This window comes from Eschrichtius robustus, chromosome 2 (genome assembly GCF_028021215.1).
Source record: "Eschrichtius robustus isolate mEscRob2 chromosome 2, mEscRob2.pri, whole genome shotgun sequence".
Classification (NCBI taxonomy): domain Eukaryota; kingdom Metazoa; phylum Chordata; class Mammalia; order Artiodactyla; family Eschrichtiidae; genus Eschrichtius; species Eschrichtius robustus.
The window spans coordinates 14,347,498-14,369,896 of NC_090825.1; the positions used below are offsets into that span (position 1 = coordinate 14,347,498).

At 44.2% G+C, this 22,399-nt stretch overlaps 1 protein-coding gene across 1 annotated transcript in view; it reads right to left on the reverse strand.

The window, feature by feature from the left end:
• The window catches only part of MYO10 (myosin X), a 212,473-nt gene extending 192,967 nt beyond the window's left edge, over positions 1-19,506 (reverse strand). The window contains exon 1 of the mRNA XM_068535172.1: positions 18,988-19,506. Coding sequence (XP_068391273.1) covers positions 18,988-19,008 — 21 coding nt within the window. The 5' untranslated portion in view covers positions 19,009-19,506. The remainder of the gene's footprint in view (positions 1-18,987) is intronic.
• Positions 19,507-22,399: the final 2,893 nt, after the last annotated feature.

Here is a 22,399-nt window from a genome sequence, read left to right on the forward strand (position 1 = left end):
AGCAAAGCCCAGCCCTGCAGTGGAGGCCATGGGACACAGCTGCTGAAGAGACACCAGAGAAGGAGTAACCTCCATAATGTGGGTTACTTTCTGCACCTCAGTGTTGAAAACTTTTCTATCATCTCAATCAAGGCAAGAAACGATATACCACACTCAGCTCACCTGGGCTCCTTACGGAAAGAAAGCAGGTCCCTGGGAACATGATGGGCAGTAAGCTAAGTCAGGAAAGGCAAAGGCACACTAGCAACTTCTGTCTGATCTCAACAAAAGGATAAGGACCTTAATATTCCAACGTGAGAGCAGCTGGGCCAAGAAGGCTCACCACTGATCCAACCTGCTGGCCACACAGCCACTCCAAGTGATTCTGACCCATGACCACCTTTCCAAGGTCCTTCATGAGCTTTTGCTGGAATCCTCTAGGGAGCATGCAGGGCCCATTCTTGAGATAACCTAAATATCCATCATCAGTAAAGCTATGCTGTCAGAGAGTGGCTGGCATAAGGGCAAATCAAAATGTCCATGACCATCTCCTCGTTGGGACCAGTGATATCCCAACAAGCCCTCTATGTCCCTGTTAATTCTGTAGGCTCGTTATTTCTGCCGAGTCCACTATTTTCATTTTGCCAGTTTGCAAATATTGAGTTCTGAGCCCCAGCCTTGTCCTGTATTTGAGGGAGTCCTAGACAAAACACACCCTCAACTAGGTACACAAGCCATGACAATAACCTTGAAATAAAGTCGCTGCCAAGCATGGGATCCTACTGCCCTGGGAAAAGTCCAAACATTTGATAAAATCCACAGTCAGTCTTCCAGACTGGCAACATCCACCTGGCTGGGAGAGCCGTAATAAGCTCACAAGACATCAACTTGGAAGAGAAGAAACGAACACACAGGCTCTGGAGTCAGACAAGAGACCTGGAATCCCATCTACTAGCTGTGTGACTTGACTAGTTACTTAACCTCTCTAAGCCACAGGTTGTTCAACTCTGCATGGAATTAACAATAGTTCCTAACCTGCAGAGCGTTCAATGAGGTGATGGATATAAGAGGCTCAGCATAGCACATGGCACCAAATAAGTGTCTCATAAATGTCTTCTATTCTTATTGTCAGTTTTAGAGGTTTATAGCTTCTAGATAAATCTGAGGGGCCTTTCAAGGTGCATCAATTGGTCAGCTGTATTTCCTTGGTGTCCTCTGGTGCCCTCTCCATCGAGTCATGGTCTCAGTAAGGACGGGTGGGAATTCCACCCACAGCCAGATGCCAGGTTTAGCACAGCCTTGGTCTCACAAGAATCCCAGGTCAGTCACAGGCTCGCTGGCACAACTGAATCACGCTGAATTCCATCAACATTGGTCTTTAATGAGCAGCGATCTCTGAAGCAAAGAAATCACTCACCATCTTTGAGTTTATCATTAATCTGAACTAACCGAGCTGGTGAATAAGTCCTTGGTACATGTCCCTTACCATGCATGGCTTGGTCCAGAGTGGTGAGTCCAAGCCTTGGTGATGCTGTCATCGCTGAAACCTCATTACCAATATCAAGCCCAGATTTCCATCATGAACCACGTCCAGGGTCCTTAATTCCACATCAGGGTCAGTTAATGTGCAACAAATTATCCACTTAGTAAATTGATGTTATGTTAGCAGATAGTGGTATGGACTCTTGTTCTAACAAATTAAACATCCCATTTAGAGCCCTGAGGAGTCCTTTTATTTAAATGATGCCCAATTAACAAACAAAGCATGCATGACACTGAAGTTCTTCTAGAAGGATGTCTCATTTACAGGTTAAAAAGCAACGAAGTAATAGAAAATAAGTATTTCCTTTTTTGGTCCACCTGCTTAGAGGGGAGAAAAAGGAGAGGAGAATCATGGAAGGAACTCACTCCTAGTACGATGTACACTTTAAATATCTTACAATTTTATATGTCATTTACACCTCGTTAAGCCAAAAATTTACAAAAAACTCACTCCTAAACCGCAAATTAAATCCAAGAATTGTAAGATGAACCCAACCTAATTTCCCTCCTGCCTGAAGGTTTGGTGAGAACAGTAAAGGTTTGGTGAGAAACAGTAAGTATTCTTCCATTGATTTTCAGCAAATAAAAGTTCTGCCTGCTGATTCAACTGCCTTTACCAAGCTTTCAGTGATTCATTACTATGGCTTGCAACAGAACAACATACTGGGTGAAAATTAAGCAGAAAGAAAAAAAAAAATCACACTCATCAAAATTGGGAGAAGCAGAAATGTAAAGAGAAGGTGTGGGATTTGTTGGTAAAGGTTCACTTATCCTGTTCAAAGAAGCTGGCTCTATCATTATCAGGGTTGCTACCCCAAGTGCTTGGAAATTGACAAATGACAAGAGAGGTCCAGAGAGCAAGAGGGCAGATCTTGAGTGCTGGCCCCTGCTAGCTTTCTTCCATCTCAGAAATATACACATCCGTTTCCTGATATTCTGTGACCAAACTTGTCCTACAGCCTGTTCCTTTGCTTTTTAGGATAAGTGGAAGCTCATAGTTAAGAAGGCCTAGACAAATTACTTAATACCCCACTACGTAATACATAGATTTATATATATGTATAAATGTTTTAATTATTTTTCACTAATGCCACAGAAAATTTTGGAATAAATATAACTAAGATATAACAATCGATCTAGATATATTGCTAAGCTATAATAAATAGAATTCAGATATTAAAATTAAATAACAATCAGATGAATGCATCATACACAAACACAAACACATATCCCTAAAAATTATACTACAGAGCTGCTCTGACAGGAAAAATTTTACTTAGAAAACACAGAAAATTAAAATAAAATAAAAAAGGGTTATAGAATCAAGTCAATCTTCTAACTCAGGATTTCCCAGCCTTGGCACTGTTGACGTTTGGACTGAATCAACTTGGGTTGTGTGGGACTGTCCTGTGCTTTCTAGGATGTTTAGCTGCATCCCTGGTTTCTATCCACTAGGTGCCAGTAGCCCCCTCCCCCCATCAGTGGTAACAACCAAAAATGTCTCCAAACATTGCTAAATGTCCCCGGGGAGCCAAAGTCGCTCCCTGTTGAGAATCACTATTCTATATGAAACAGACTTCTAATTCCATCCCTAATGACGCACCCAGCCCTTGGCAACATCCAAAGTGAACACTTTATGACCAAGAACGTATCTGCTGATTCAACCAGGCTAGCACTTTCTTTTTTAAACTACAAAATCTGTATCTTCTTAGGAATGAAAAACATTAGCAGCTACCATATCACCAGCTGAACTGAATTACAGCTTTGAAAAGTTGATTTCGATGTAAACCATTATCTTTTAAAAATCTCACATCCGTTGAAAGGTCAATGTCCAAAATGGTTTTCTAAAGTTTTATCACTTGCTGTGAATCTAAAACTGCTCTAAATGAAGAAACTCTTTATTACCAAAAAAGCAAAAAAACAAAAAAACGCCTCCTTAAACCTGAATGAAATAGCATTTTCATCTATTTCCACTGAGGAAGATGTGAACAGTCCTAAACCATGACCAGTCAGCTGAGTGCCACTTACATCTACAGGGCAGACAGAGCCATCAGCTCCGCAGATGACAAGCAAGATTCACAAACTGCACACAGATTCCATAGCAAACACGCCTTCTCCCAACACTGCTTCATGGGAATCTGGAGTTTATCAGAAACAGACAAAAGCCAAGAAAAATGACTTAGGAAATTCAGTGTGACCTTCGCCTTCCATAGAGATGCTCTCCAGAAACCTACAAATATTTCATTGAAGCTATTCTTTGAAATCTTCTCTCCAAACACAACTCCTACTATGCCTGTCACTCAGGATGAATGTTCAGTTGCTGCCATCACAAAAGCAATCGGAAGGACTATGTCTTTGGTTTGTTTGGTTATAGGAAAATGTCTACCCCCTGTTGCAGTCGCTGGCAAATTAGGTAATTCTTCTGGGGCTTGTATCTCGTGACTTTGGTCTGCTCTCTGTGGAGAAGCAAATACACATTCCCAAAGCTCTCCACACAGATTCTGTCTTTACCTCCTTCTCTACAAACCACTGTTCAGCTGTATTTCTAGTTCCATACAGCTGAATACCTTTGGGTCCAAACCCTGGTTCCACCACTTCCCAGCTGTGTGAACTTAAACAAATCACTTCTCTAAGACTCTCTATTTTCATATGTAAAATGGAGATGCGAATGGTACCAATGTATAAGGCTACAGGGCAGATTAAATGAATTAATCCATGTCAAGAACTTAGCACAGCCCCAGCCCATGGTACATGAGTGATCAATACACTTTTGCAAGTTAAACAACCGGACAAAAGAAAATGCAGATGGCGTGGAGGCTGAAAAGAGCACAATGGCTAAGCCAGATTCCATGTATTCAAATTATTACCAAAATCCTGCAATATATTAAATCCTAAATCTACATCGTATTTCCTCCTTGGACAAATAAACCACTGACTTGAGTTAGAGTACACTGCTAGAATATACATTTTTTTCTCTTTAAAAGGTAATTTTGTCCTAAGCTGGGTGTGAAAAAGACAGGATATACCATTTTTTAAAATTAGCTTCCAAAAACTTACTTACCTTGAGGGAACAGCTATTCAGCTTCATCAAACATTTTATAATAATGCACAAGAACACCCTCAAGGGACCTTTTATTCTTCTGACATATCCTGTTTCCTTGTTTCACATGCACATGCCAACTCTAAAGATCCCCATTTAGGGATCTGGTGGAGGTTTAAGAGCCCACGGGGATTTTAAGAGACTCAAAAGGACACAACCTAAGTCATATTTCTGACCCCATCATTTGGTGATAAACCCTGGGTAAAGGAACCTAGTTCTCTGTGCCTCAGGGAAAAGGAATTTACCTGATAGCTCAAAGATAATAGTGAATAAATATAAAGTTACATTGCCGGTGAAGAGCCATCTGAACTCCTTGAGAGAGATTTTAATTTCAGAAGCACATTTTCTCAACACTGCATACAATCCACAAAAGGGCAAGGCCTAAGGCAGCCAAGCTAGACCACTTTTTGCTACCTGTTTTACTCTTAAAACTGATGACTCATGTTTTAATTTTTATGGTAAAATACTGAAAAATAATAACTATGGTGAAAATACAGATGCACAATTTACCCTTCACAATGTATGCAAAGAGTCCCTGACTTACCATCCAAAATATTGTACGGCAAAAGCCAATCCTCTTAACTTCACGGCCAAGAGCTCATTTTATCAGATGTTTTTTCTTCTGATATATACTTTGAAAAACAGGTGATTCCATCTTTAAAATATTTATAGAAAAGGCGCACTGGCCTTTTCAAAGAGAACCTTAAGTGAACGTGGTTTTCGAACCCAAAATACAGTAAGCTAGCCCACCAGACCTACCCAAAGGCAAGAAGGAAATTGTTACAGCTGAAAGAGCTACATTCCCAGAGACACATCCAAGAATTTCAGTGGTTCTCAAGGTCTGAAAATTAATGCCAGAATTTACAGTGTGCACCTGACTTCATATCCTTGAAGTTGAACTTGGCATCTCCTTTTGTGAGAATCCCCAAAGGAATGAAAAATTTATGGAAACTCAGGATTAACAAGGCGGTATTCTGATGACCCCATTCTAATAAGGCAAGTAGGGTGTTAAAACAGTGGGGAGGCTGCTTGTAACTTTCATCTTCTTAGAAAACTGTAAGCAGTTCATAAACACTGCCTCGTAAAGATTCTGCTTCTGGACAGCAAACAATACATCTGTGGACAAAATCCCTTAGGCAACAGGACCTCGGTATAAGATACTTCAGCCCGCACACCAACAGTTCTGCCTGCCTCAGTCAGCAACCAGGATGCTAAACTGAACATGTGTGTTTTATATATGTATATGTAACATATGTACACGTGTATCTATATTACAGATATTCGCACATACGCATATGTACACATATACATATATGATATATTAATCTCATATATAAACCAGTTTAAACAAACAAACAAAATCTCTCTTTTACACTTGAGAAGTAACAGCTTACCTACTTGCTGTTGAAACACTCACTGGTCATACCCTAGACACACACTTGGCAGGAAAAACAAGAGCAGGTGGGCATTATTCATATAAAACAGGAGTTACAATGGCAGAAAATTCACATGTGGAGAAACCCTGTGCTAGACAACCTAGGTGGTGAAGAGCAGAGCACAGGGCGTCTCCCTAGGACCTCATGCTCATTCTCGGCTCAAATGTTAATTACAAAAGGAAGAGGGTAGCGAGGTCAGGGATCCTGGGTGGAGACAGCAGAGGTGGGAGGAGGGCTGGCTCAGAAGCTGGCAGTAGGCGTCAGGCGAGTTCAGGCTGCGTGTCCTTGGACTGGGGGAGCTGTCACGTGGCCCCTCACCAGGGGGATTAAAAACGGTAAGGAGAGTTCCTTTCCATGGGATTTACCTCTCTACGTGTTGCTCCCCTGTGCCCGATAAACTCTTTTTTCAAAGCATGGGACCAGAAGCAGTAAGAAGTAGGCTGTAAGAAGGAGTCCAGTAAGAATAACTGGGAAATACTCCCCTCTCTCCTGGGCTCATCTGCACTGGGCATTCCTCCCAAACTGGCCAGACCCAGGACCAGAGTGAGGGTGCGTCCCTGCTCTGTGCTCTGTGGCCCCCAGCCTGCAGGGTGACCAGCCTTTGGGTGGAGGCTGGGCCTTGTCTGTTCCATCTTCCACCCAGACGATCCCTCACTGTGGCCACGACCACATACCCGACAAGTCAGGACACTTTCCCTGGCCGTGGAAGTCTTGGCTTACATCAAAGAAACCCCTCCTTCCATGCCGGCCTGCCAAGATACTGGTGGATGACCGGAATATCTTGTAGCATTCTTGTTCCGCATCCCAAGAAGTCTGGGCTTGAGCGAACTCCAACACTGGCCGCCTGGCTGGTCCAGGTGGGGCTGTCACATGTTTCTGACCTCGACAGCCTAGCCATCAAAAGTCACTGATTTCACACAGCTCCTGTCTCGGGGAAAGAGACCACGAGTAGGAATCTGCTGGTAGGTAGGACGGTGAGCAAGGGTTCAAATGCACCGGGTTCGACTGAATCGACCTCAAATTGCTTGAGACAGAGTCCGCAGTCAAAACATTCTGTGACAGCGGCACTGAAATATACTGCAAGAAGTACACAAGGAGGGCCATGAGAATCTGAGCTCTCAGCAGCCATGGGACAGAGTAGCATATTAACGCAAATAACTGCTAGCCTCAGAATGATAATGGATGTTAGCACAGGTATTAAAAGAGTACCAGTACACTGGAATACTACGCAGCAATAAAAAGCAACTACTGATGCACACAGCACGGGTGGGTCTCAAGGGCACGGAGTGAAAAATGCCAATCTCAGAGGATTTACACACTGATTCCATTTATGTAACAGTCTCGAATGACAAAATTATAGAGAAGAACAGATCAGTGCTTACTAGGGACTGGGGGGAGGGTGGGACTGTTTCTCGTGGGGCAGCACGAAGCATGGGAGAGTTCTGTATTCTGGGTGTGCTAGTGGTTGCACGAATCTATAGGTGTGGTAACACTGCCTAGGACTACACATGCACACATACAGATGAGTGGATGCAAAAATCCGAACGAGGTCTGTAAACTGGACCAATGAAAATTTCCTGGTTTTGATACTGTACCATTGTTATCTATTGTTATATAAGATATCACCCCCAGGGAAGCTGGGTGACAGGTCCACAGGACCTCTCTGCTATTTTGGCAACATCTGAGTCTGTATTTCTTTTTTTTAAAAAAAAAAAAAAAAGCAAAACATGTCAGAATAAAACTGTACAAAATATATAGGGAGAGGGCAATAATTACAACTTACCTCAACATGTTCTCAAAACTTTGAGAAAATATGACCTCCTTTTTTCCTAGTGGAGAACAACAGCTAGTTTGATTACTCGGTATAATAAATATTTCCCTAATGCTCTAAGGAGAGAACTTTGGGAATATTAGGTAAAACACTAGGAGGGAGACCAACAAAAGCTTTAGGGCAGAGGGTACAGCTGGGCGTGAATATTCCCACCAGACGGAACAATACAACTTAGATGATAAAACCGATTCTAAGTGTCCAAGTCTCCCGGGGAGAGTTTGGATCCTAAAGAGAATAAAATTTCAACACTGATAAATGTGTGCTCCCCATCACCCAAAGAGATGAAAAGCAATTAGGAATCGACATAAATGAGGAAGGGTGAAGAAAGTTCGGGAGTGATCCAAATTTAAGCTGTGGCTACAAAAGTGTGGCCATGGCACCATGATTCTCCACTGGAGCGATTTTACTCCCCCTTCCTCCCCAGGGCATATCTGCAATGTCTGGAGATGTTTTTCGTTGTCACAACTCAGGGAGGCGAGTGCTACGGCATCTCGTGATCAGAGGCCGGGATGCCGCTCTACACCCTACAAAGCACAGGACAGCCCTGCGTTACAATGACTGATCCGGCCGAAATGTCAAGGGTGCTGAGGTTGAGAAGGCCTAGAAAGAGGGCACCCTTGCCCACCTCTGAAAATCTGAGGCTGAAAGCTACGGGAGGGCTGTACATACCCCTTGGCCCTTAGCACACATCATTGAAAGAACAAAATGTAGGCAGAGATAAACAGAAGCAAACCTGTACTAAATGACAGTGGTATACATTGTAAAAGGTGGAGTGTTATTTTCACCCAGAACTCAACACTTCTATTTCAAAGTCCATGGAAAGATCTCCCGGGGGTAATTAATAAAAATAATAAGCCTTACAGTCACACACAGACACAGACACAGACACACACACACACACACACCCGTCAACAGTGTTGTATGTTACCTAAATCCCTACAGCTAGAACCACCACCACGTAACTGCTGTAGCTCAGGGCTAACTCACAAGGATACTTACAATGCAAAGGAATAAGAATTAAAAGAAAAATCCGTACAAACGATTCCCCAAACAAATGGCCAATGGCTCCCCAGGCGGTATACAGCAAGGTCCCCTGTGTAGGCTTTGGCCTTAAATGAACATCAGGTACGGGCACTGGGATTTCTGGGGGTCAGATGCGAATCAACACCCCACTTGTAATTGACTGCGAAGAATGCCTCCCTCCTCCACTCTGGTTCAGAGAAGAACCTAACAAGTGGACACAGAAATCTAGTATTATGTGTTTCCTCTGTGAAACAATGCATGTCATTAAGAGTCTAAGAAGAAGTTACAAAATCCCTGCTATCATAAATACATCATGACAGGCTGTCTCAGCTGTGCCTGCTGTAAGCTGCACCTACACCTCTCAGAAAACTTTTGCTGCCAAATAGTCTAAGTAAAAATGTGCGAACCCTTTGAACAAACATCCCCACTCCTGGAAAATTTTATCCTCGAGAAATAATCAGACAAGTGTGCAATGACCTGGGTACGAGAATGTATGTGTCCTGTTTTCTATAATAGCAAACACCTAGATACCCCTAGAATGGACACACAAATAGGGACACATGTCCAGGAATAACGCAGGGCCACTCAGACCAGACACCTCGGACCTCTGTCTTGGGCTACAGGTTTCAGACTGCACTGTGCCTCACAAAGAAAAAAGAAGGTAAACAAACAGAAGTTCCTCAAATAAAGAGTAAATCACGGTCTTTGGTGGAAAATGATATTATATTAATTTTGAACTTGCAGTAGCAGCAGCTATTTGATATAAACTATTGTTTACTATTAATATTAGCAAAAGCTTCCAAAACCCCCCAAAAAACCTAACTTGGCCACTTCACTTTAAAAAAATGTGCTTTTAAAAATTTTAGAGAAAAATTTCTTCAAACAGGAACTACATGTGAAACAGGCAACAAAACTCGTATTTTAAGAAAATATAAGGCGATAAAAACATTTCCATGACTAGGAAGAAAAAGATTCACACATTTTTATATGTAGACTATTTTCTGGCTGAGATGCATTAAGGTTTAGTCTCATCTGAAAACAGATTTTTAACGAATTAACTTCTGTTTTCAGTTTTCTTTATAATATACACAGGATTGAAAAGTTTGAGGAATATTTTAAGAAACAGTGGAAATTCACAATATTAATGATATGACTTACACAATAAAATTAAAATATTTTGTGCTTCCTGCAGTATCAATAACCTATCACACGCAATTTTATTCCTTTTTTTTTTTTTTTTTAAATTTGAGGGTGAGATCCAGGTATCAGTAATTTTTTTTTTTAATTAATTAATTAATTTATTTTTGGCTGTGTTGGGTCTTCGTTTCTGTGCGAGGGCTTTCTCTAGTTGCGGCAAGCGGGGGCCACTCTTCATCGCGGTGCGCGCGCCTCTCACTATCGTGGCCTCTCTTGTTGCGGAGCACAGGCTCCAGACGCGCAGGCTCAGTAGTTGTGGCTCACGGGCCTAGTTGCTCTGCAGCATGTGGGATCTTCCCAGACCAGGGCTTGAACCCGTGTCCCCTGCATTAGCAGGCAGACTCTCAACCACTGCGCCACCAGGGAAGCCCAATTTTATTCCTTTTTTTAACCTAAATATGGCTGTATGAATTTTGTTGACAATGACAATAACTACTGGCTGCCTTAGCAAAGCGTCCCCAAACCGAAATTAATTAAAGAACCACAATGACTCAAGAAAGGTTTTTTACTTTAGCATTACTGTCAGTAACACATAAATTATTGTGAAAATCTTGACTGTAACCATATAATTAGTGATTCTGCTGAAATATGGGCAAGAAAAGTAGACCTATTGAAAATTTACTATGGAGTATATGTCTATTACTCACGCAGACATCACTGGTCCATCAATAGGACACCCACACATGTGCAACTATAATTATCTTCCTTCATCTTTCATAGTCTGACTTTGGGCAATAAAACCCATAGCTTTAGACATTTTTCGATTGTGTCCTAATGAAGGTATATTTATCAAGGTAGGAGAATAGAAGACACTTATTTACCAGTTTGGAAGCTTGATTTATAACTTAAATATTTTACAGATGTGATATAGGGCTTGCATTTGTACTCTTGTCCCCGGCCCTGAAAATCACAGGGGCTGTCTGTATACATGCAAGATCCTTGCCATTTAAAGCTTTTCTCAAGCAACTCTTTTAAATTTATTTATTTTATTTTTGGTTACGTCGGGTCCTCCTTGCTGTGCGTGGGCTTTCTCTAGTTGCGGCATGCAGGCTTCTCCTTGCGGTGGCTTCTCTTGTTGAGGAACACGGGCTCTAGGCACGCGGGCTCAGTAGTTGTGGCTCACGGGCTCAGTAGTTGTGGCTCGCGGGCTCTAGAGCGCAGGCTCAGTAGTTGTGGCACACGGGCTTAGTTGCTCCGTGGCATGTGGGATCTTCCCGGACCAGGGCTCGAACCCGTGTCCCCTGCATTGGCAGGCGGATTCTTAACCACTGCGCCACCAGGGAAGCCCTCTCAAGCAACTCTTAAGTGAAAAACATTACAGGTGCCCTTTCACAGAAACAGATACAGAGGCAAAGAAAGCATATACCACAAAACATTAAGAGTAGGACTAAGAAAGTTTTTGTCCTTTGCTTATGGCATTTTCTAAATTTTCTAAACTTAGCACATACTCCTTGCAGGATTAAGGAAAGAAAAAAGTTTAAGAATGACATGGAAAAGTAGTATTGTAAATCTATGTTTATCAAAGCTTTTGTTTTTAAGCAAGAACACTCCTAATTCTACATATATTCCTAGCAACCCAATTTAAGTATCTATGAAGCTGATAAAACCCAAAAATCAATGGTAGACTCACACATGAGCATGAAGTCTACCAGAAAAACTTTTAAATAGACTTTTAACACACAAAGTAGATAGCATGAACACAGACTCTACGAAGAGGTAAGTCCACTTCTCTCCACAATGTACATCACTGTCAATGGATACTGCTTACATGTTATTAACTGACCCCCAAAAATGACACTTAAAAGAATTATGGTAAGAGGCCAAGTATTAGGTAAGAGGCCAAGTGAAAAAGCTACTTTCTATTCCAACGTCCAAATCTCATTTTACCTTGCCCTTTAATCACTGACAGGTAATAAAGATAAACATCCCCACCACAAAATACAAAAATTCAACATTGCCTACCTTTTCTAATATAAATCTCTCCCCTTTTTTTTTTTTTTTTTTTTTTAATTACCACAATTTTAAATGCCTTTCTACAGAGGCAATTTTCATCCTGAAGAGTAGATACTGAAGCTGGGGAGAAGATAGAACTATGAAATGCCTAACTGCCATCTGGTCCTCCCCTGCTCTGGCTGTGTTTCAACAGATGTGGCATGGCTTTGCCACAAGAACTCTAACACTTTTTCCTGTAACTGGCAGAGTCAGATGATGTGATGTCATGTGACACGAGGGGCTAGATTTAAACTGGGGACTCAAGTTTCATATATTAAGCCTGGCGGACACATTTTCCAAACAGCTTTTAGTGAGGTATCAAAATGTTTTATTCAAGGACTGCTCCATGAGAAATGTTCCGCTCTCCTGTCAAAGATCACTCCACCCACAAGCATTAATAAGCTAACAAGTAAAACAACGGATACAGAGAAACTCTGGGAAGGTGGCCAGAATCTCTAATCGAAAGAGAAGATTCCATCAGAAAACCTCCAAGAGGAATACTCTGATAATTGAGACTTAGAATAGGGAGACAAATGAGCCCTATCCTTTCTTTTAATAAAATAACTACTTCTCAAAAATCTAGTTTTCTAAGTGCCTTATTATCTAAATCTCCCTACCATCCTCATGAGGTTGGGGCCAGCAGCTTTAGTAACCACACCTCACGAGGAAACAGAAGGGAATTGTCTTTCCTAAGTAAAAGGCACACCAAATAAAAATTGGTGGCGTGTTCAAAGGCTGATGAACATTTTCCTGCTGGGTTTGCAGTGTTTCTGGGGCGTGGGCCACTTGTTTTCCCAAACCCCCATGCAGTTTTCAACTCAAAAATCATTCACTAACTGCCTAAGGTCTTAAGTACTTTATCAAAGAAACAGTGATGCAAGCATAAGACAAGTGACACCAACAGGAGAGTCAAGCATGGCAGTGAAGAGCACAGACCCTCTGGAGACATCCTGTGTGGGTTCAAAGCCTGGCCATCACTTTCTAACTGTGTGACCTTGGGCCACTTACTTAACCTCTCTCTGCCTCACTTTCCTCATCGGTGGAGCCTCGCTCATAGGGTTGTTAAATAAAGTAATTACTGAATGGAAAGTGCTCAGAAACATGCCTTGCACACGATAAGCACTCAATAAACAGCAAACATATTTCTTACTGTCTTCAAAGAACTGTAAAATGCTTCACAATGAAGAGAAAAAGTTAGAAGCATCTCCCCTCCCACCATAAAAAAAAATCTGTACTCGAGAGGAAAATAACAGCTACACAAGGATAGAATCCCATCCTTAAGGACCTTTGAGTACAAACGAGGTGATAAAACTTATAAATCTGATTATTTAACCTCTCAAGACTCTGTCTATTCATCTGAGAAGGAAAAAAAAAAAATAAGTAAAGCCCTCTAGCTAAAAGGGGTAAATTCCTAACACAACCAGGACAGAAAGAAGTACAGTCAAGCTCATAGGGAAGAGAGGAGTGACCATGAACTAGACTTGTTGGGGATGGTTTCAAAAAGGACCTAGACAGGCGGGACATCCGATCAGCAGAGAGAACGGCACATATGAAGGTATGCAGTAGGATTGGTAATAGATCCTCCGGAATAGAATTCACATGCGGGAAAAGAATAAAGAGAGTTGCAAGGTCAAAAGGCCTTGGAAACCAGACTAAGAATGTGAGCTTGACTTTATAAGCAATCTAGACATGCTTTAGACAGAATTCTGGAAAATCAGCCAGAAGTGTATTGGTCAAAAGAGAGAAAACTAATAAATGCAATTTAGCACCAGAGATGATACTGGGAACAGCCCGAAGACCAAGATTTCCCTGCACCATAGAGTAGTGGGATTTCAGTCACCATCAAAGGCCACTCGTTCTTAATTTCTAAGTTACTATAATCTTGAATTATTACTCACTTACCAGGTGCCAAGAGCTCTGTAAATCTTATCTTGAATTCTAATAACCATGCAAGGTCAACACCATTATGCTCACTTACAGACAGAGAAAGGAAGCCCAGGAAGGTCAGATAACCTGGCTGGGAGCCCACAGGTGTGGAGGGTACAGCCAGCCTCCCAGAGGCCACATCTCTTCTACTCTTAGGGATGAGGCTCTCAACCCGCCTAGGGGCATTCAGGCCCAGGGAAGTGTGGCCCAGCTTCCCGTAGACTTCACTGGCTGCTCCTGCTTGAGCGTGCCCTGCAAATCAATGACCTGAGACTGTAAGTCCCCTACACACGAACCTTCAAGTTGCGAACTTTCAAAGATGCGAATGTGTGTTCCATCAATGTCAGGCGTGAGTGAAACTGCAGCTTGCCTTCCGTCTCCTATTGCTGGCGATCCTTCAGCTCTACCATCTCCCACCTCCTCTCCCTCCTCCAGTCAGTAACTCTTCTTGCCTGTTCACCCGATGCCAGCCCTGGATGTCAGCTGCTGTACTGTACTACTGTACATTTCAAGGTACTGTACTGTAAGATTAAACATGTTTTCTTTATTTTTTGTGTTTGTTTTTTATGTATTATTTGTGTGAAAAGTATTATAAACCTATTACAGTACAGTCCTGTGGAGCCAACTGTGTTAGTTGGGTACCTAGGCTAACTTTGTTGGACTTAAAAACAAAATTGGACTTAACGAACGTGCTCTGGGAACGGAACTCGTTCGTTATGTAGGGGACTTACTGAATTGCGTAGCAGTTATTCTGAATGCAAAATTTTGAAACCCATTTATAAGGAGGTACCCTATTTCCCATCACTCCATAGAAGAGCGCATTCAAGGCTTGTGTCCTTAAAGGTGACCTCACTTAAAAGCCAGCAGAGCTGGAAAAACAAACACTCGGCCCTCTCCCTGCACAGCTCTGGTTAAACAGTGCTGGCCCTACCCACGCCGCTCTGGGCCTGATCTGGGGAGAGGTGAGCGCCCTGGAGACCAGGGCTCCCTGCTCCCAGCTGCTTCCGTGCCTTTGCTGCACCCAACATGGCAGGGCCCAAAAGTGACAACAGGAATCCTTGCGGGGTGTGCAGAAAGGGCAAGGCACTGTCACTCCACTGTGGGAAAAGGGGACACCAGGGAATGTTCTGATGATTCCACTTTATAGTCGTCAAAGGGGTGGCCTGCAGGATGTGGTGGGACAAGGAAGTCCTCAGTGCTTGCCTTTTGCCCTTGAGAGATGATTGGGGGGCAGGGGGAGGGGGAGGAAGGAGCTGCTAAAATCAACAGTCTTAATTTCTTTTACCAAGACAAAAAATATCAGTAAGATGTGAAACAAACAAAATACTATAAAAAGGGGAGAAAAATAGCCTCAAGAACTTGTTCCAGCTTAAAAAACTATTTGAACTCCAGGTAACAACAGACATTAACACCACCCCAAATTAAGTGGAAACGAGGAAGGAGTTTCCACTTAACACCTGGAGAGGTGCGTTTGTTCCAGCCCAGGGTGACCCAGGCTGTAAGAAACAGGTACAGCTGGAATGCTTTCCACTAACAATTCAGCGCTTAAAACATTAATACCTGCTCTATGTTTGTATTGTTTATGAGTATCTTACTTGTGTATATTTTACACACTTCTGAAAAATCAAAGTGTTCATATATGTCCAGTTAATAAGCCTCAAAAGATCTTTTGCTTGAACAGCCATCATGCCATGCCTGTTCCTAAAACAAGACGGAGAAGTCCCGCTCGTTTACGTGCCCAGCTGGCACTGACTGGCCCCTCCAGTATTCTAGTCTGTACCCAGCACTGGGGACTTGGAAACAGCGGCCACTTCAAAACATCAACACGTTTGCACAGCAGTCTTGCCACTTTGCCGGTTGAGCCTTTTCAGTTTGTTTTAAAACTTGCTTCTGGTTACAGACATACCTAACCTTAGGTTCTTCCTGAAGTAACTTTTTAACAACTTACCTCTAAATGCTGAAAAAGCAAATTTCCGAGAAGTGCGCACACAATTCACTCGAGAGATGTCATAAAGATCCAAGGCCGTGAAGAAACTGAAACTCAGTTGGGGAGTGTAGGGAGCTCAGTTTCTCCAATCCCCAGGTACATTTTGAGGTCAGTAGCCATCGGCTGCCGGGCACAAGCCTCACAAGCTTCCAGGTGACCGGCAGTCAGATGCCTGATGCTACGTAAAGTAGGCAAGAAAGCTGTGCCTGCAACACGCACGGGAATTAATTCCACGAGGCAACTGCTTCGTGGGTCTCACTCAGTGGGTCTCAGCTGGGAATGATTTTGTTCTCTGTGGCTCATTTGGCAACGTCTGCAGACATTTTGGTTGTCACAACTTGGGGGTGCTAGTGGCATCCAGTGGGTAGAGACCAGGCAGGCTGCTCAGCATTCCACTCTACACAGGACAGTTCCCCCACACCAAAGAACTGACTGACCCAGAATGTCAATGGTACCCAGTTTGAGAAACTCTGGTCTAGCTCTAAATAGCAGCTGCTAGTCACAAGGAGCTCTCGTTTCCTTGTTATTTGGCCATTCACACATAGAGCTAATACATGCGACATCTCATTCAATTTTTTTTCAATTGTTAACATTAGCTTCAAATTGCTGTCCAACAAGCAATAAGTCATTATCCCTAAGTCACAATGGGAAAAGTTACCAAAGAACAGGACACCACTTAGAGATACAAGAGGCCTTACAATTTTGCCGTCCTTGGAAATATATCACTTCCACACTTACTCCATAAAGACATCCATAGAGACAGAATCTATGTTAGGAGTATGTCTTCAATTAATAGCACTGTATAGCCTTTCTGGCCCTGCTGGCTTCCCATTCAAAGTAATTATGGTTATGGGAGGAACTCTGATTAGAAATTAATACTGACTAGAAATAAATTAATCAGAAATTAATTTCTGATTAGAAATTAATATTGTAATAGAAATACATCACAAGAGTAAAAGTATAACTTTGAATAAAAATATCCCCCAATACTAAAGTCACCAGCAACAGAGCAAAAAGGCTGTGAGTTCTATAACAACCTCTTCAACCTTGGGCAAGTGACTTAACGTCTTTGGCTTAAGATTCTTCACCTAGGAAAGGCAGGGGATGGAGAAGAAGATCTCTGAAGGCCAACTTCAACATTATATTAACCATGGATATAAAATCCAACAACTAGGTCTCCTTACACTGAACCAAGGCATAGTGTAAGGAGAAACAGTACTTCAAAGTCCAATGGGAGGATACCAGGGCAGGAGGTTGCAGCTGCCCCATGTTATCCTGCAGTTCTCCCCACTTCCACTAGGGGGCAGAGCCCTTCCAAAGGGGAGGTCACTGGCCCCCTGCAGTCCACAGACAGGCTTCATGGGGACGGGGACCCCAACAAATCGAATACAAATTCTATGTCTCATCAAATTTCCTAAAGAACTCACAACACAAGAGCAAAATAAAGGCCTCCCTCCCCCCGCCAAAAAAAGTTAAGAATTAAGAGTCCCGCAGGCAGAGCCTCAGGTTTTCTTACAGATGAAAGCAATTAAACTAGCCCACTGGTCTTTTATCACTGGTTAACCTGCAACTCCTGCAAAAAGTTCTGGTGCCTTCTTACAGGCATGCAAACGAAGGTCTATGGACTAGCAAATGCTAGTCTCACAATTATAGGTCTCATTTAAAAAAAAAAAAAAGGAGAAATATGTATTAATGAATGATTAATTCTTTTCCAGTCGACCTCTCACCATGAATGTGGGTATCACCTGTGAGATACCACTTAAAAAGAAGGGGGATATTACTATTACACAAGAATATACCACTCTGGCCACTATAAATAGTCATCAGGCTATTTATAGTAAGTGGGCATCCGGAAAGTACAATGACTTGAAATAATAAATCCAATTAAGTCTGAGAAAGCAAGTTAACCAACATAGAGGCAAACCCTCACCAATCTAATTTGCTGGAAGGTTCCAAAACTGTCCTGGATTTACAAAACATCCCCTGGCTTTCAATGAAAGTCACATCAGACTCATTAAGCCAACTAAGTTTACTTTGAGCCACTTCAAACCTCAAACTTAAATAGAATTTGTTAAATAAACACAACCAAGAAAGGAAAGGGAACCAAGAAACCACGGTAACTCTCGATCCCAGAGAAAAGGGTTCTCAAGTCAAGGGTTTCAAGTAACCGTGGTGTCCCGCCCTCAATGACCCAAAAAGGAGCATCAGTTTAATCTTTCAAAAATAACCAATGTTCGCTCTAAACGATTTTCTTTAAATTCGAATTCCAAATCCGCCAAGGACAGTCAGCACAAATACGTGATCTTTTGATCTCACCCTCTGGAATGATCTCAAATCCTAAAAGAGCACTTCTTGGTGAGCACCAGAACCTAGACTCCAAAGGTCCGACAGGCCGAGAACACAGTGAACGATTAAACCCTCGCCTCCCCCTTCTCACACTTCATTAAGCGTCTCCTCTGGAAGTGTTTGCACCCCTCTCACAGGAAGCCGGCACGTTTTGCAAAGGAAATTCCAGACCAGACCTTTCTTGGAGAAAGGCAAAGTCCCCGATGAACGGTTTTATTGGGTTTCCCGCACCCAGGCAGCCGGGCAGGCACATCTCCCCGCCGGGCCCCTCGTCCGCCAGCTCACCTCGCGCGGGTCGCCGCGGGGACACCCGGTGAGCCAGCCACCCCCGCAAAAGGACGCTCACCTTCGCTGCATCCCGGGGCCAAGCGGGAGCGCGGGACAAAATAAATCCCGCCAGGGATTACTCAGCTGGAGACTCCCCGGGGCTTGATTTCTGGCGACTCCCTGAAAGTTTCACCCTCTCGGGCTAAGTGCGCGCGGTAGCGTGTGTGCGCGCGGCGCGGTGAGCACCTCCCTCCCTCCTGGGAGGCCAGGTCCGGGCAGGAAAGGAGCCCGCGACCGGCTCACGCAAAGCAGCCCGGCCCGGGACGCCGGCGCCCGCCCTCCCGGCCGCGAGCGCACTCACCTCGGGGAAGAAGTTGTCCATTGTTCCCGTGCGCTCCCCAACTCGCCCGAGTCCGGCTCCCAGCTCGCGGAAGTCAGCCCAGCAGAAGGTCCGGGGAAACCATGCGTGTCACAGCGCGACTCCCAGAAACTCGAGCCCGCGGGGCTCCCCCGCTGCCATCTCCTTCTCCCCTTCTCGTCTTTCGCACCTTTTGTTTGCCCAAACCCAAGTCTCTAACTCATCCGTCCCAACTGCAGCCTTTGTCTCCTCTTTCTCCAAGTTCCTCACTCCTGGGCGCCGCGCTCGCGAGCGGAGAACAGCTGGTGGCACATTCTTCCCCCCGGCTGGGGGAGGGAGGCGGGGGGCTGGGGAGTGCGCCCCCTCCCTCTGCGCTCCGGCCGGAGGCGCTCGGGGCGGGCAGGGGGACAACGGCTACAAAGCGAGCCCGGAATGGCTCTCCCAGCTCGAGCGCCGCCCCGGTGAGTATTCGGACGCCCGGGCTCACCGGCTCACGGCCACACGGAGACTTGCGGACAGGAGAGCACGGCCCGCCCAGCCCGCTCATCCGGCCCCGCCCACTCGCTTGCCTCGCCCCGCCCCGCCAAGGGCTGAGCCCCGCCCACTCAGCCGGCCCACCGGGCCCATCAGCCACGCCCCGCCCCTGCAGGAGCCCAGCCCTCAGCCAACCCCTCCCCGCGCTTCCGCTAGGTTCGGCCTCGCCCGGCCGGCGCGCCCCGCCCCCATCTTCGCCCAGGCCCCGCCCACTCTGCGCCTCGGGCCGCCGCAGGCTCCGGGGCGGGCGGGGAAGGCGGGGCCCGAGCGGCTCCCAGGTCCCTCCCCGCCTCCCCACCTAGGTGCGGGCGGGGGAGTTGACTCTTCCCTCTGGTGAGAAAGACCAAATAGTCTCCAAGGAGGAGGGGTTGGGGGATTTGTGTGTGTGTGTGTGCCTTTGATCTTTAGCACGCTCTGGAACCGGCTCAACGCGGATCTCATTAATGCAGCTCGGCAGATGAGCGACCCCGGGGACGGAAGCGCGGTCCGTGGAGCTGCCCCGGCTGTTGGGCCAGATCAAAGCGGAGAAGGGAGGCTAATCAGAATTTCTGGAAGCTGCCTACCCGTGTGGAGCTTCTCTCCTGCACCCAGGATAAAAGACGGTTTCGTCGCAGTGGGAAAATGTAGTTTTGTAAACTGGAAGAGGACGTGGCCAATTGCACCTTAAAAAATGTAACACTTTTCCTGGACCTAAAGGAAGCAGCAGATAGTCAAATGGAAGCGAGATGGATGAAGGATCAAACACCCCTGGTACTGAGTCCTGGTTTCTCTGGGGCAGGTCCTCAAACTTTCGCGTGCACAGGAATCACCTGGGAATCTTGTTAAAATGCAGATTGGAATTGAGTGGGATGAGCGCTGATAATCTGCATTTCCAGCAAGTCTCAGGTGCCTTCAGGGGATGGCACCTGGCCTTGCACTGTTCTGCAAACTGTTTGGAACCTGTCTGTAACAAGTAGAGAAACTGAGAGCAAAGGTTTAGAAACTTTTGTAGCAATTTTTAAAATGCCACGACATACAAGCACATGATCCGTGGACTCTTTGAACCGAGTATAAACCAGTTTGGGTGTTGTCAGACTCGTGGTGACTCATACCTGGCACAGCAGGGTTTTCCTATTGGTACCTGGCAGATTGGAAACAAAAACAACTGGTTCTTCACCACAAATGGTTTGAGAAGTTCTCTCTAGGGGATTTGCCAACTGCTACCCATCCTTTAAGACTCAAGTCGGAAAGTCACATGTTCCACGGGAAGCCTGCCCAGAGATGTCTAGCTACTCATGCCACTTCCAGCTCTGCCTAACCACCGGCCGTGGCTTATTCCTACAACCACGGAGGAAACTATATCTTGTTGGGGTAAAACTATATTCTGCAAGTGTCTGTTTGTTGGTGTCCTACCGATCTTCAGTTGGGAGAATAGAAGCTCTTTGAGAGAGGGAACTGTGCTTTCAAATTGTTATCCCCAGCCTGTTTCAGAGGCTGAATGAATGAATGAATGAATCATCCCCCTAATCCTTGTGTGAAAATGCAAGCATGTTTGTAACCTATCTCAGAGCAGTTCTTCAGCATTAATATCGTTGTACCCACTCCACTCCCCTTTGGAAAGAGTCAAGGTTAAATTAATTCATGATATTGTGCTCTGTGATTGCCCTGTTTCACAGGTTTACACATGTAAGCCATTAAAGATTGTGTCCCAGGTTGCGTGGAAAGTTAAGATGGAGCCAGGATAAATACCAACCCTCCCAGGCACCATAGTGCTTAGTTGAATGAGTCCTGCTGCCATCTGTGTTCAGATACTGGTGCAGAGCAATTACAGTCATGATGGTGTTAATCTGTATAGAACATCTTTCAAGAGAAAGTACAGGCAGCTGGTTCAAATGAGGATGTGGGTGTGGCTTGGTTCCCAGCATCAGCCCAGCCACTGGCAGCCTTGGGCATGGTCATTTCAAAGTCACTTTCCAATACTGGCTCATCAGTTGTAAAAAATGTACCACGCTAATACAACATGTTAATAATAAAGGGAACTGGGATATAGGGACACTTTACCCTCAATTTTTCTGTAAAGTTAGAACTGCTCAAAAAAATAGACTATTAATTTTTGAAAGTTACTTCCCTATTGATTAAGAAGATATGGTTAATAATAACATACCCCCAACTTGCCTCAAAAGAATTATGAGGCAGATCCAATACATAAGGGTTGAATTTTACTGAATTATATTTCTTTTAAAAGTTTACACCACTTTATCAAAATCCCCTAGGACAATTGTCAAAAAGAAAAAGCAAAAGAACACATGACTGAATCTCAGGGGTGGGCTGGGTGCCTAAGAATCTGCATTTTAGTAATCACCCAAGTAGACAATTCAATGTTTGAGGATCATCGCTTTATGTTTTCAGAAGTCATCAGATTTTCCATATAAATGCACAGTCTCAAAAAGGTGTAAAGATAAACAGTAGCAGTAAGATTCTATTTGTTGAACAAACAGCAAAGCGCATGTTATTTTAAGCATTCTAAACAGGATATCAAACTTTCAAGTATTTGGGGTGGAATCAGTTGTTTAAAAGGAGTATGTTAAATTTACAAGGGCTTTGACAAAGTTGGACAGAGAAAGGGAAGCACTGAAAAGTTAAGTGCTTCCTTTTAAGGAGCTGTGTTACCCAATGGTCAAAGCTGTTTGGACTAAAACATTAAACTATGCCTTTTGAGAAGTGAGAGGCTCACAAATGTTAATGCCAGAATGGACACATTTCTCTGAAGCCAAGTTCCTCCATTTTTAAGTGTTTTTTTAATTAATTATTTATTTTTGGCTGTGTTGGGTCTCCGTTGCTGCGCTCAGGAGCTACTCTTCGTTGCGGTGTGCGGACTTCTCATTGCGATGGCTTCTCTTGT